Source organism: Cydia pomonella, chromosome 2 (genome assembly GCF_033807575.1).
Source record: "Cydia pomonella isolate Wapato2018A chromosome 2, ilCydPomo1, whole genome shotgun sequence".
NCBI lineage: Eukaryota > Metazoa > Arthropoda > Insecta > Lepidoptera > Tortricidae > Cydia > Cydia pomonella.
This window is the reverse complement of record NC_084704.1, coordinates 12,339,754-12,356,664: the sequence shown is the minus strand read 5'-3', so window position 1 is coordinate 12,356,664 and position 16,911 is coordinate 12,339,754. Positions and strand designations below refer to the sequence as shown.

Below are 16,911 nucleotides of genomic sequence, written 5' to 3'. Positions count from 1 at the left end.
TGTTTTTTAGGGTTCCGTAGTCAACTAGGGGTGATTTTTTTTTTTCTGCTTCAACCCTATAGTGTGGGGTATCGTTGGAAAGGGCTTTCAAAACTAATAGGGGTCTTCAACAAACATTTTTTGATAAAGTGAATATATTCGGAGATAATCGCTCCGAAAGAAAAAAAATGTGTCCCCCCCCTCTAACTTTTGAACCATAGGTCCAAAAAATATGAAAAAAATCTTGGAAGTAGAGCTTAAGAAAGACTTTAAATGAATACTATAGCGGGCATGATCAGTTTAGCTGTTTTTGAGTTAATGCAAAAAGTTTCCCCTTCATAGTAAAAAGACTGTAATTAGGTACTGATTATGCAAATTTGCTTATTTGTTTAACTCGCGTGAAAGGTACCGTTTCATCCCTTGGTTAAAAATTTACTATACTTTAAGCTCCAGTTTAGCTTATTGTGACGGAAGAGTAACTACGGAACCCTACACTGAGCATGGCCCGACATGCTCTTGGCCGGTTTTTATTATATATGTTATTAGTGATGAAATAGTAATGACAAATCCAAGTTTTCCACCTCGAAAGCCCTTCGGATCATTGTGTGCATAATATACAGTACAATGAGGGAACTTGTTATAACTCGCATCTCTTGTATATCTTTGATGGACCACGCTTGTCCTCTGAATCCACAGCACTTCTTTTGCACCCAGCGTATGTCGAAATCGTGATCAGGCAGGTCGAAATCGTCATCTGATGGTTTTTCAATGTCGGCACACATCTCCGCTCTGGTATATTTCCGCAGGATTGACCATTGCTGTAGTTGCAAACAGCTGAGCATTTGAGTCCTGCTTCCCTGCAACCACAACTGCTGGCACAACCTTTTTTGCAGTTACAGTTAGTCAAAATTTTGTAAACCTTTGAGAAGCCGTAGAAACTATTTGGCACACTGAGACTATCAAGACTATATTGTCAATTAATTGCAAATTTCATCTTCTTGAAAGTGTGCATAGTGACTTTTGCCGTAACTCCGGTTCTAGGTGTTTTTTTTTTAAAAAAAAAACCGAAAAAGTCCTAAAATTTAATGGATTTTCACGCACTTTACAATGATCCTAAGGGCTTACGAGGTCGAAAACTTGGGATTTGTTATAACCATTTCATCACTACCAACATATTAAAAAAACAGAACTACCTCATTTGATGTTAGGTAAAATGTACCAATTCCATGGATTATCGGCCACCTATAAAATTTTAGTTTCATATTACCTATTATATTAGGATTGCAAATTAAATTGCAAACCTTAATGCAATGTCCGGTATCTTTGCAACAAAAATAAGAGATGTAAAACGTTAAAGTGTCGTAATGGAGGTCGTTTAAAATCTCATTACAGTGCGAGAAACTAACGAGTTGTTATTTATAATAATTAATCTCAAGTTATATTGGCGAATACCCTGTGGCCATCCCTAATTACCTCGCGAAACAAGGCTATTAGAAAAGCACAATAATAAGCACTAATGCAAGGAGTTTACGGAAACTTGAAGACCTACAGTTGTGGTGAGATGACATGCTCTTTATCGAAACTATGAGACATTTTGCAACATTACTAAGGCCAGAAAATAACTAAACACCAAAAGTCTGAAAAGTGAAAACAAACTTTGTATAAACCAAATTATTTATATAACTACGAGTATAAGGTAAAAATAACTACACTAAAATGTATTGGATATCTACGCCTCTATGAGAGCTTCCTAGGGTATGAACGATTAGGATCATTAGGACAAACAATATGCGGCTGTATTTTAGCACTGACCAATTTAACAAGCTTGCAAAATATTTAATAAATTTCTAAATTAAGTTTTTAATTTAGCACCTTCATAAAAAAACTAACCAGTTTGGCTGTATCCGACTAAATAACTTGCGCTTTCTAATACGCCGATAAATTTTGCCAAATTAAAGACTAGTTAAGTTATTCGACTTGTAGTTAATATGAATCTACAAACTAATAAGATAATTTATGTATATGTATGTTAATTGAATTCAGCAAATTGTACGTTGACTGTCTGGAATGTGTCACCAATTTAACCTTGCCCCCGATGGGAAGGCATCATTCTACATCTGACACTACATATAGGTACAAGAATAATTTTAATCTCTATTATTCTTTAAATAAGATTCACTTCCGTATATCGACTCATACAGGTGTTAAAGAATATTTATTTTGTATAAAAAGATAACTTAAATCGGTTCGCGTTTACGTTTCGAAGCGACAAATTTGCATTAAGAGATCGTTAAAAAACAACGTAAGTGCCAACAGCTCTCAGGTGCCTTTAGGCGACACAACATATTATAATATTATATTTTGCTACATTGTTAGATTATGTAGTTTCAGTTAAATATGGTTATTACGGTTGATATTTATGTTTTTGTTTGCACCTTGCATGTATACACAAGGAACTAATAGGTACGTCAGCACGGAAGCATTTCAATGGCTATACATGTAAAATCCATTCGGCCAAATGTGCTCAATTAACCTAATGTTGATCTACATCGCTATTCCGCGTATGTGATTTGGTTGTAAATTCCAATTTCTACTCACGTCTCTCTCACGAATCAACCTCTATACATGAAAATGTTTTCATTCATGAAATACGATAGCTGCCTACTGTATTATTACTACGGTACCTACCTAAGTTAAAACTATAATTACAGATATTAATCTCGAACAAGATGCAAAAAATATACGAACAACGTGCTCAAAAATATCTTTAGAGCAACGCTTAATTCAATCGGTTGTGTAGATTAGACGGCTTTGAATTAAAGTAAGTATATCGCCAATTTCAGACTAGTTAGCTTTTATTCGGTAACCTCCCCACTGTCATAAATAAAAAATATACATTTACATATTATTTCTTTACTGATTATATAAAGGTATGCATTTATTTACAAACTTGCTGTTATTGTAATTGTACCTTGTTAAAAATATAAAATGTTAAATATTTTGACCTCCTGACACTTTAGTTAATATATTTAATTCCTTTTAAGTAATCATTTCGCATTTAGTCGTCAATATTTTTTTAAACAACTCCATTCCTACATACATTACATACATTAGAATTTGTCACTCGGGAGTTTTTGCCACTCGACCAGCCTCTGCGTCACGCGTGACATCATTTTGATATATGATATGTTGCCGACAAGAATTGCAGGCGATAAAAAATCCTCCACGCAATTTAAAGTTTGTAGTCATTAACTATTTAATGACAGTCCGTAAAATTATGCCAATTATCTGTGGAGATGACATTCACAGAGTCGCCCTGCTTATTGTTGCGACGTTACTGCTGCATCGCCACATTACTTAACAGCCTCGGCTGGCTGCTATGAATTTTGCGATTTTTTTTCTATTTGTGTATGTGTGTGTGTGTGTGTGCGTGCGTGCGTGCGTGCGTGCGTGTGTGTGTGTGTGTGTGTGTGTGTGTGTGTGTGTTCCTGAGTCATGGATGTTTTGTATGTACTTAAGTATAAATGTCCTATAATATTTATTTATTGAAATAGCAATATGAAAAATCACACTTTGAAGTAAACATAACATAATTATTAACGGGGGGTCTTGAAGCCTTTTTTCAGGAGTCCGTGCTTCCACTATGGGTTCACAACTTCGAAGTGGAAGCACACTTAGACGTGTGAATTTGTCATATCATTTTGTATGGGGACAGTGAACGTTATCATTATCACTTAGGTCTTTAGGTATACGAGTATGTATCTTTCAAGTCCGAATTTCTCATCACATTTTCCGCTTTGCAAATCATCGTTGTAATCTTTGGTAATAGAATAAATAGTTAATTAGCGAGCCGTGTTCTCGCTTTTTGTGAGCTGAGGTCATCGATTCTTGACGTCAACGATCTCCTTAAATTATATGCTAAGGTTTTTTTACCCTGAACTTTATCTTGGAGACCGTGGAGTGTTATTAAATTGAGGCTTGTATATCGAATGCTTTTTGAGCCCTGCTGAGTTTGCAAGCACCTGAAATATGCCTGTGGCTAAAGCGTTATTTATTTTGGAGGTATCTGTCTGAGCATATATAAGTAAATTGTAGTAGTTAGCTACGTTGGAAAACGAATATCATCGATGTTTATTTTGCTCCTCGGTAAGCTCTGCATTTTCGTATTTCTCCTTAATACGATAAGTGAAAATACCCAACAGTGCAATCAAATACCAGGCATATCCTAAAACAAACTTGAGCATTTAACGAGCCAGTCACATTCCTGAACGGAAGGTATCCAATACCCAGCATATTTAGGTTACAAACTGCCTTTTGTAAGCTCAGCGTCAAAAGCCACTGAGCATTTTAGTACCTTGTTGCTTTTACAGATTTGACTTGACATATTTAAATTGCCGCGGTATAGTTGTTACTGCGACAAAGTTGTAAAATTTCTAACGACTTCCATATTTTCAGACAATGTGCAGTAAAACATTAGAATACAGTATTAACGCTATTAATATGTACTTTCGTTAGCCTGCGGTAGTATCATGGTTCCATTTTTATCACTTGTCACTATGCCCGTCACTTTCGCGCTTACATACTTGTTAGAACGTGACAGGCATGGTGACAAATGATAAAGAGCCGACCATCTTAGCCCTACTGGACACAATCGTCATGTCATTACATCTGTAATAAGTGACAACCATTTCCTTAAATTCATTGTATTTTTCTAAAGCAGTCTAAGATTAAGATCTGTCTTTTAAAGTACTACCTCATTTAGGAGTATACATAAGAACGTCGCTAACATTATTACATCGTTCCTAGATATGTTTATATGAAGATTAATAACGAGAATGCTTATTAATGTTTATCATAGTGTTTTAACGAAATCTTGACCGCTTCCGTATGGTTTCAACTATTCTGTAAGATTGTAACCTACAACTTGCTCCGCTAATACTATGTTGCCAATTCTAACATACCACTGCATTTATCCCATTTCTTATTTATCTTTGCAGGTCCACAATAGACATAGGTTTTTCTTTTCAACTCTATGGTCATTGTTTTAAGGATATTTTTCTTTTAATTAACTGTATAAGCTTATTAAATAATATAATATATAATAATAATAATATAATAATATATATTGTGTAAGCTTGTTAAATAAGTGCGGTGGTCTAGTCATCATCATTACATTACTAATAGTTATTACAGACAATGTCGTTTTAACTTAAGTATTTTGTCCGTTGAAACAAATAGTTATTTCATTGCATTTTAATGTATTCAAATGTCATGTTTGTCATTGAATTCCTCTTTGATACTATATGGCAGAATTTATATATGTATAACATTGACTATAAAACAATCATCATTAGTTATGCCATGCTGACAATGACAAATCGAGAGATACAAAGTTTTACGAAAACTGGTTTAATTATGATATGGTAAATAACATTGAGGATAGAGTTAGACCAAGATAATTCTAGGGCTGTCGACGTGTATAATATGATTGACGTTTAAAATTATGTAATATTATGTTGTCATTGAAAATGAAACACAATTTTTTTTATTTAATCAGTTATTATAATTGTGTATAACATTTATAACTGTAACCCAAAATTCCTCAAATTTTTCAGAGGGTATGCTGACGATTAGTTTTCGTAATTTTGATTGCCCTGTCGAACAACAGCAACCAGCTTGTTTATTTTCTGAAAATAAAAGTAATATTGCAACTGTGTTACATTTCCTCATATAGTCATAGTAAATTAACCCTTCATTTCATTATGCATATTGGGTTACATGTTCTGAGAATATTTTCTGTATTTCCGATTTGTTTAATACGCAATTTTATTTTTATTTTTGGTTTGATTCTTCGTTCAAACAATTTAATATTGGGCACTACTGACAACCCTAGCACTGCACCAAAAATGCTGGAAAAAGTACGATAAGTAACACTTTTGCAGTCTGTGACATCAAAATCGCTGCAGAGTTATCTTGGTCTAACTCTAACAATAATACGAGTATAATCTATGACAGAACCGGTTTAATAGTTTGCCTATTTACACACACCAACACACATTTCAATAATCGTGAAATATTGACTGAGAAAAATAGTCAATGTCAAGAACAAAAGTAAACATTACATAAACAGTTGAATCCAAATGCCAAGACGATGACTTCAATATCAAAGGAGGTTGATCAATACCTATTGGAATAACCCACGTAATCTGCTACTTGGAAGTAAATGGTCGAATATAAATATTATAACTTTGGTGTTCAAAGAAAACTGTATTTTTAATAATTTAACTAAGTTTACATTTAAAGACGGGTTGCTCCAAACGGTATTTGTTACATTTGTACACACAAGCTTATTACAAAATAAAATGATCCAGAACAATAGTGATTTTGATAAATCGCTATTCAGATGTCCCTCCTTTTGTCATTATGATTTTTAAGAGGAATCTTAATCGATCTAAACAAATAAAACTAAATAAAATATCTAGAATTAAAGCTATGCTCATTAGAATTGTCTAGAAGTAAAGGCAATTCTAATGAGCATATAATGATACTTATTATGTAGGTAGGTGCAGTTAAATGTTTAATCTGTTAATACTAATTAAACCAAAAATATATAGCTATGCTAATCCGCGAAATATTAACGTGCTAGTAAATCAGTGCTAATCCGATATACTAGGGTATTTTGGAAGCAATTAATGTTCCCACCAACGGCCACTTTCTATCACCGCACCGCTCGTCGTCGGCAGGGTGTTCATCCTCATACCTTATGAATTTCCTCCCGCGGACGCTCCGTTTGTGGAATGAGCTCGATGCCGAGGTTTTCCCGAGGATATACAGTATGGGGTTCTTCAAAAAAGGAGTGTACAGGTTTTTAAAGGGTCAGCAACGCGCATGTAACACCTCTGGAGTTGCAGGCCTCCATAGGCTACGGTGACTGCTTACCATCGAGCGGGCCATATGCTTGCTTGCCACCGATGTGGTATAAAATATATTTATAACAAACTAAAATAACAACAAGTGTTACGTGTACAAAACTCAACAAGTGTTTGCCTCTCTGCGAGGAATCATTAGGAGTTGCTGAAGGAGTGGACGGTCTTGCGGCCGACAACGGAATCCTATTAATTATTCTTAGCACTGAATTTAATCGTTCTATACGCACTTCTTAGATGGTCGTTGGCGCGACCAGTCATACAATATGAGCATGATAGAGCGTTATTCGTTACTAGTTACCATCTTCCAACTTTTTGTAAAGCTTTGTTTCCCAAATCAAGACCGTCTTTAGAAAAGAAATTCTGAAACGTATTGTTATAGTGAACGGGTCCTAACGAAGTTACGTGGGTGTTATATTATCAAAGGAATTTGACCGACGATACGTTTATAAAATGACGTATCGGTAGTAGGTAGGATGCAGATGATATATTTATACATGCCGCCTGTTCAGACATATGTATTTTTACTACAGTTATATTAAACTTAGGTACCTATGACACTAATAAGTATGATTTCCATTGTTAACCTAGTGCAAGGGAGTCGCGTCCCAGTGCAAACGTGACCTCTCCATATTCAGTTTGCGTCATCTATAAGCGCAGTTTCTCTGGATCTCTGAGTGTGGTTCGACAGTACTCGGCTAGCGATTATAATATTTATAATAAGAGGAAGCATCTAATTAGATTTCTAATTAGAATGTTGAGATGCATCTGCAGGTACTTTTTAGGATTCCGTACTCGAAGGGTAAAACGGGACCCTATAACTAAGACTCCACTGTCCGTCCGTCTGTCTGTATCTCATGAGCCGTGATAGCTAGACAGTTGAAATTTTCACAGATGATGTATTTCTGTTGCCGCTATAACAACATATATTAAAAAGTACGGAACCCTCGGTGGGCGAGTCCGACTGGCACTTGTCCGATTTTTTAAACACGTGAACACCAATACTGCAGCACAGCTAAATATAGCAACCGATTTAAGTCCCACGTAATGTTCCGCTAAAAACATATTAAGTATGTAGTTTCCTTTCTTAAATCATTTTTTTTTAATTCCATATACCTAGCCTATCCCAAAGAGTTAATTAACAGCCAATCAAGTCAATCGAAAATGGTACTTTGGGGAAACCCAATGTGATATTGCAGCCAGAGCTAAGTTTGTAACCAACTTGACAATATTGCGTCTCATAATGAAGTCCTCAGGGCTCGCACCAGGCGGCCGGCAAGAATCTAGCTCACCTTGGGTATTATTTCCTACTTGCCTACCTACCGATACCGCGCGCACGCATCCTCGACACTGCACGACAATAGTGACCAAAACATAGATTCGCGATTACTGGTTGTTACTTGAGTTGTACCTACTATGTTTGATCAGGTTCTAACTATAAAGCATTTCACCTGTTTTTTTAATGTTAAAATTGTCAATTAAAGATTCTTGGCCAAAAATATCTATGATTATTTTATATTTTAGGTTGCTTAGCAAAGTTAAGCTAAGCTTAGGTAAGTAATGATTTTTATTAAATAAATTGTTATTAGACATATTTAAAGTGTGAACATCGTTTAGAATAATAAAAAAGTTAAAAGCAATGTTTTCATTTGTTAGCCAGTGACTCGCGAGCTGAGCGCGCTCAAAATGTTGTTTGTGTTGTGCGCAAGTGCTTGACATTTTGCCGCGAAGTTGAGTAGCCAAGAATTTGTTGCCCAGGCACTAACCAAGGTCTAACAGTAAAGTAATTAACTCTGCTCCCTCAGAGGTAACTTTACGATTCGCCTCGGTAGACACTTTAAACGCGCGCACTTACAATTCAACGTCATTGGCAGAAAAACAAAACCGGATCGTTAACGTGAATGAAACCTACCGTTTTGCAACGAAAGAGCAAACAACTCCTCGTCCTGCAGCCATCGTAGGTCGCTAATTATAGACATATCAGCGTCAAACGACATTACATGATAACAGCATAACAACGACAAATCTTCGAAACTAGTTTACACAATACACAGCACTCGATACAATCAGAAATCATCACTAACACAACACAAGCGGTCACGTCAAAACATATTTACGCAAGTCGGAATTCTTGTTAGAACAGTGTCATCAGTTACTTAGTTTAAATACACTTCGATTACTTAGTAATCGTGGATTCTCCCCGATTACGAAACGTCAAATTTGACAGCTGACGATCGAGCTAGGGGTGAACGAACGCGTGCGCAGACGTCGACACGCACTCAGCGCGAGCGCTTGGGGCCAACTGATCGCGCTACGGACTCTACTAAGCGGGGGGCACGACACGTCCTAAAAACGATGCCTTATCGATAACTTACTGATGTTAAAAAAAACTTCTGCGTTCACGCGTTTGCGGATTGAAGGTGTTCAAAGCATGTTTCTGTTTTTTTTTTATGACCAATAAAATAGTCGCAGTCGTTTTATACCTATTACTTATTTTTGAATTAAGTACCTACTAGTGCCGGATTAACTAATATAATCAAATTATAATAGTTGCTTCGGGTACCACATCTAGGGGGCACCAATATCTTAACAAGGAATCGATCTAATCTAGAGGATGACCCCGAATGGGTATCATGGTCTATTAGAAATGTGTAGGCATACAAATGTTTCAACTGTCAAACAATGTATAAAATGGATAACATGCATATAACATGCCTGAATGAATAGGCTCACTTTTATAGTGTAAAAATATAGGTTGGTACTGCAGATGAATTAAAAATCTCTTATCTGGAGCCGGTCATAAAATATTACGACTGGAAAACACTAAATTAATACGAAACACAACTACAAAGTTGCTTAGGTAAAGAATTAGTCACCGTCTATATTTAGAAGAGAACTCATCTTAAGAACTGTGTTTATCGTACAGTTAAATAAAAAAAGATAACGCTAATTAAATTACAAAACCTTGTTGAGATAACGCAGCCGGCTGTAATAAGGCGACGCCTTGTTAACTTAACTATGCTAAGCTACTTTATACTCTTAATTGTCTTTTTATATTCATTAACCCTTAAGTATAACAACCCGTAAGTCCATAGCGGCAACATACTTGCGATCATACCTACTTAAACCAAGAAAATTCTGTAGAGAGTTACGAATACGGATTACGGTTCGAAAGCGAATGACAAAAAACTGTCAAATGGTTTAAGGGTTAAAAATAAATAAATAAATACAAGTTTTGTACCTATTTGAACAATTTGTCGTAAAAGGAAATACATCAAAAAATAAAAATCAATGAAATAGGGGTGTTTAAAAAACTTATAGAAGAAAGCATAATTTTAACTCCCATGAGCCCCGAACACGAGATAGGTACCTTATTGACATAGAATTTCCAAAAACCGCTTTAACAATTTCGATTACAAAAGTGGAAAGTTATAGGTTTCATTTTTTGGAGATGCATCAGAATTAAATTAAGAATTTGCAAGTAATCTTTGTGTTTATTTTAAGGGCAATCAGTAATTACATTCGTTAAAATCACGTTTTTCCATTACTTTGTTCACTGTTTCATTTTTAGGGTTCCGTAGCCAAATGGCAAAAAACGGAACCCTTATAGATTCGTCATGTCCGTCTGTCTGTCCGATTCTGTCACAGCCACTTTTTTCCGAAACTATAAAAGCTATACTGTTCAAACTTGGTAAGTAGATGTATTCTATGAACCGCATTATGATGTTCACACAAAAATAGAAAAAAAACAATAAATTTTGGGGGTTCCCCATACTTAGAACTGAAACTCAAAAAATCTTTTTTCATCAAACTCATACGTGTGGGGTATCTATGGATAGGTCTTTAAAAATGATATTGAGGTTTCTAATATCATTTTTTTCTAAACTGAAAAGTTTGCGCGAGAGACACTTCCAAAGTGGTAAAAAGTGTGTCCCCCCCCCCGTAACTTCTAAAATAACAGAATGAAAAATCTAAAAAAAATATATGATATACATTGCCATGCAAACTTCCACCGAAAATTGGTTCGAACGAGATCTAGTAAGTAGTTTTTTTTTTATACGTCATAAAAATTAAAAAAAAAAATTTTTTTCATCAAACCCATACGTGTGGGGTATCTATGGATAGGTCTTCAAAAATGATATTTAGGTTTCTAATATCATTTTTTTCTAAACTGAATAGTTTGCGCGAGAGACACTTCCAAAGTGAAAAAATGTGTGTCCCCCCCCCCCTGTAACTTCTAAAATAACAGAATGAAAAATCTAAAAAAAATATATGATATACATTGCCATGCAAACTTCCACCGAAAATTGGTTCGAACGAGATCTAGTAAGTAGTTTTTTTTTAATACGTCATAAAAATTTAAAAAAAAAATTTTTTTCATCAAACCCATACGTGTGGGGTATCTATGGATAGGTCTTCAAAAATGATATTTAGGTTTCTAATATCATTTTTTTCTAAACTGAATAGTTTGCGCGAGAGACACTTCCAAAGTGAAAAAATGTGTGTCCCCCCCCCTGTAACTTCTAAAATAACAGAATGAAAAATCTAAAAAAAATATATGATATACATTACCATACAAACTTCCACCGAAAATTGGTTTGAACGAGATCTAGTGAATAGTTTTTTTTTAATACGTCAATAAATTAAAAAAAAATTTTTTTCATCAAACCCATACGTGTGGGGTATCTATGGATAGGTCTTCAAAAATGATATTTAGGTTCCTAACATCATTTTTTTCTAAACTGAATAGTTTGCGCGAGAGACAGTTCCAAAGTGGTAAAATGTGTGTCCAAAGTGGTAAAATGTTGAACAAGATCTAGCAAGTAGATTTTTTTTTAATACGTCTTAAATGGTACGGAACCCTTCATGCGCGAGTCCGACTCGCACTTGGCCGCTTTTTAACTTAAATTGATGGTACCGACGTACAGTCAGCGTCAAAAGCCAGACTGCCATCTTCAGATACTTTTCCAACCAGAGATATATCTCGACAGTTTCCGTTCAAAAGAATCTGCTACAGTTTGATTATTCTTCATATATCACTTTTTGTTAAGTTTTTAGAAAATGGTAGATACTTTTGGTACATAGTCGGATACGCTACACTACCTACTTTTGATGTTGATTGTACCTCACCATTATTTGATTTCGAGACTTAATTGAACTCTTAATATATTTTACAGTACATATGGTGCAATTTTACCGCACTAGTGCGAGAATTAGCATATTACGTTACTATGCCGAACATTTAAAGGGCCATAAGTACTGTAGAACGTTGTACGATACATGTGCGAATAGGTAATTCGCAGCTCATGTCGATTTAAAACACTGCCTTCAACACGACCGTGTTTTAATTTATCGCCACTCGTTTCGAATTTCCTATTTTTCGCACTTGTATCGTAATGTACTATTAACCTAAATGTAGCTTTCGGCCCGATTCGAAGAATGAAATCCGATAACGATAAGTTCTGGTTTAGATAAGTTCTCTTTTGTATGACGTATAAATGACAGAAGCAGCTCGATTCGGGCAACCAATGTCACTTTGACGTTAGAATAATCGTAAATAAATCTTATTGGGATCACAGCGGAATCAGAATAAATGTCAATTTTGACACGCCGTTTAGTTATCGATCTTTTAGAGATCTTTCCAAGATCTTAAACGTGTCTTAATCATTCTTCGAAACGGGCCGTGTATTTGAATATGCACTTGAAATAATTTGAAAAAGTTCTAATTACAGCACCATCCTCCCACGTCGTAAATAAAAATATTTTTGACGAAGAAGGGTGTTGTTAAATTAATAGTATTTTTCTATTGTTAATAATTTTTCATATTTTTCACGTACGAAAACATTTGTTATGTACGAATTCATTGATTTATGAATTAAGTACAAAAAATACAGTCAGTGATATGGAAAAGCAGCACATTTAATAATTAATCCTTGATCCCTTGGAAAATATTTTTTGTATGATCATATTTTTTAGACAATTTTATTGCAAAATAAGTGTTATTTTATACCATTTAAAGAATACCCGTGGAATACAATAATCGTATACATTTGCGTACTTAAATAAATAAATATAAATTTTAAAATTACATAATAAATACCCAAATTCATAACGTAGGTTACGTTGTGTGAATTGTGTCGTATTTGAACAATTTGTCGTAAAAGGAAATACATCGTTTGTTGCGCAATTACTTTTTCTAATGTAAATCAAAAACGTAACGAAGCACATTCCGGATGTGACGGTGGGGTGAACACTCCGTTGATTGCCATTGTCTCTGCCACATTAGCATTAAATAACGTTTAAAGTTTGACAATACAATTCGAAACTGTTGCGTTACAAATCTATTGACTTTGAATGTTGTATAGCGTTTTTGTTTCAGTTCAATGCAATTACATTTTCACGCCTATTATTGAATCAAACGTGAAACGCTTTTTTTTATGATAGGTATCTACATTATTCTTTCTTATGTGACCAAACATAAGAGCGTATTTCCAATATATGTTATAGTTAAAAGTGCATTGGGAGACTATAATTAGAGATTTGCAACTTATTTTGTTATTTTGTTATCACTTACTAATAAATTTGTGGATATTGTTGTCTGAATAAATAAACGTTTATTACTATTATTCAGACACTTTTAACCAATAAGTACACCAATTGTTTGCTATAATGGTTAGTGATGGGTTGCGAAAACATTCCCGCTACCGGTAAGTTCCCATTTGGGAATATTACTAGTAAGTTACCAATGTTACCAGTAACATTCCCAAAAGATGGCAAGTTACGAAACTGATGATTTATATGAGATAAAATAACGTACAGAAGTTATTTTCTTAGTAGAACAAGTTATGTACAGTTACGGACTTTAATCTTTGAGCCATTTAGGGTGTACTTTACATTGGAGATGACATAGCGATAGTATTGACACCCAAATTAGCTTGAACCGTAAATGGGTCAACAATTAAAGTCTGTTTTAAAGTGTGCCTATATTCTATTTTATTAACACAATTAAGCATTATTTTCATCATTATTTCCAGATAATATTGTTCCCAGTAACTTTGGAAAAATACCTGGCTACTGTTTGGGAATATTACCGGTAACATTGAGGGTTTGAAGGTCCAATTTTTTTTCTATAGTATCTCTAATTTAGTCAAGTTTTTCGATATCCTGTATAGTTTTTGAGATATCCGCTCTTGAGTTTATTTAGAGCTCTCAATTTAATCTTGATATCTACATCAGTGAAGCTGCTAAGCCGTGTATGGTATCGTTTTGGTATAAATCGGGGGTGCTGATTGAAGTTACGGAGTCAAAAATTGTGTTCCAAGCATTTCCCTCTATATAATATACCTTCTTATTGCTTGTCCTAAAAGTTGAAGGTATTCGGGATCTCTCGGTCTTATGACTGTCTATGCACGTGTAGCCTCTAATACACGTGGTGCTAACGCATCGGTCTCAGCTCGTCAGTATCTTCAGTTAAGACTTTTAAACGTTATTCTCATTTTCTTGCTTTACAGACCACAATACGACATCGCTTTTGCTAATTTGAGCCGTTTTCTATGCTCTTGCGCCACAAATCTCTCAGCGTTTTAGTCTTTTTCGCGTCAGTTGATTGCGACCCTAACTAGCGATTGTATGGTGAGTAGGCGGCCACTTAACACCTTCCTTCATCCATTTTACTGTCTACTTTTCACCTGCCACGACACTTAAATTACAGTAAGTAGACTTCATAAAATCAGTGGCCGTAAATAAGCCTTTCGCAAAAGTCTTAGTATAACTTTCCGAAAAGGATTTTAGTAGCACTAGCATGTATGTGTTTAATATAGGTTAGTGTCGTGTAATATCCCATCGTAGCTTCAAAACCATTTAGTTGATTTTGATGGATGCAGTATCAATCCATTCGGAAGAATTTCAATGCAAAGGGAACCGTAATCCGATTGACGTTTTAGAAGTTTTCAGTAAGTTTAATAAGCACTTCCGGTGATGTTTTCATACTCATTTAGGAAAAATAATGTGTTTGTGGACGGTTTATTTTACAATGTTCATTTTCTCAGTGTATTGGCTTGTCTGTAATGGTGTGTGTTATATATATATATATATATATATATATATTTTTTTTTTTATACCACGTCGATGGCAAACAAGCATACGGCCTGCATGATGGTAAGCAGTAACCTAGTTGAAAATATAAATACTAGATGTATGAAAATATGTGCATAGAAAAATATAACTGAAATTTTGATACTTTTACAAGATAACCTGTTTTTTGTTATTTATCCGATCCTACAAAAATCCAATTTGAAAATGTCTTTCGGGTGGTTTGTCCATTCCTATTATTACTATGTTATACATTCTTATTTTTGTTGTAGTTACAGTGTGTTTTGCATATAAGTACATTGTGTATGAAATAATGTTCACTTCATTTTAACCGCTTGGACCATACTTACTAAATAATTATGAAACAAGACCTTAAAAATTACTGTAATCTCATACAAAAAAAGGATTTTTTCTAGGTGATAGTCAGCAAACGAACAGACAAGCCGCCGACCGCTAGGAAGCGATCACCGTTGCTCACGGACATCAGCAACAACGGAAGAACCACTTATTCGTTGCCGACCCTTGAAAACCCTGAATACCCGCTTCTTGAAGAACCCCAAGTCCTAGCGCAAAGGTATACCTCATGAGGTAATTTGCATAGCTATTCTCTAATGAAGTATTTACATAGTTAGGCATATTTTTTGTAATTACTTCCTTTATAGCAGATAGTTTCATTAGTTTCAAGATCATAAATCAATTGAAACGGTAGTGAAGAGTATTCGTGCCGAACGGGTGATGTTTAGCTTTAGACATTGACGGTTCCGGGATGCGCCTGTCATCGGCAGCTCATGACAGCTTCAGTAAAACTGTGCCACAGAGCAAATACAAACAGCTAGCTCTCTAGCTTCAATAATGCTTGGTGCTATTATATTCAATAATAAATGGCCAATGATTTATATAAAAGAGGTAACAATTATATGCCTAATTGGCATCCTTTCTTTGTTTTGCTTTTGCTTTTAATTAAATGTGAACATAAAAAAAATTAACCGCAAAATAAACCTGATGAGTACCCTGATGAGTGTGATGAGTGACCTGGTGAGTGATGTAGGTATTTTTATCAGATTTATATTTATAACAGGTGGGTTTCAAGATATTCTTGATATGATTGCTTTTATATGTAATGACCTCACAATGTTCAGGTAAAAGTATTGGATAGCTAATTAAAAATAAATAACTGCCAGATAAAACTACATTTTTATCTATCAGTTAAGCTTACTTGAGGGTTATGAAACGCCAACTATAACTTTATTCGCCAGAAAAGTGGCAAGTTACTTATATATTAGTGTATAAAAAAACCGTCTGTTAATTATGATCAATATTTTCTTAATAATCCCGGTAATTTGTTTTACATATTATTATTATTTTTTACATATTTTACTACCCTGTGTCTGTTCTATTCTGTGATTTTGTTTAGAGGAAATGACCAGTCTGTTTGTTTTGTTTTAATTAACGTTAGTCGAACGTCGGTTAAACAGCCGCTTCCAATGCCCCTGTCTCCGCAGGGAATGCCCAATGGGTTTACCTTACGAGTGGGCAACATTGGCACAATACAAATTAATGACGTATTGACGTAATGATGTATTTGTGGACCTTACCTACTTTATAATAGGGTTTAGGTTTGTGGACAATTCTACGCTAGGGATGGGAAAAGAAGCAGCAGAGCAGTTAATTTTAGTTTTCCGGTCAATGTTGTGATAGACTTGTCTAGCTGGTATAATTATAGTAATTCTTTTCTATTATTTTGAACAATCTAAGAGGTTATAGTTTGTTTTAGCTGCGTCATATTTGTTGATTGTGATTGTGGCGATAATGGATGATTATTTTTTCAGATTCTTAACAAAGAAATTGTAGCAATAGATTATACATTAACAGGTGTACCTAGTCTAATTATATAGCGTTTGTGTAGATAGCAGTC

General features: G+C 34.8%; 1 protein-coding gene across 3 annotated transcripts in view; it reads right to left on the bottom strand.

The window, feature by feature from the left end:
• The window catches only part of LOC133534403 (rho GTPase-activating protein 7), a 345,027-nt gene that overhangs the window by 302,681 nt on the left and 25,435 nt on the right, over positions 1-16,911 (bottom strand). The window contains exon 1 of one of the 3 annotated variants that reach the window (XM_061873496.1): positions 8,818-9,751. The exons of the other annotated variants lie outside the window; for them this stretch is intronic. Within the exon in view, the coding sequence (XP_061729480.1) occupies positions 8,818-8,902 (85 nt within the window). The 5' untranslated portion in view covers positions 8,903-9,751. Of the gene's footprint in view, positions 1-8,817; positions 9,752-16,911 lie in introns of those variants that run through there. 3 annotated transcript variants of the gene reach the window in all.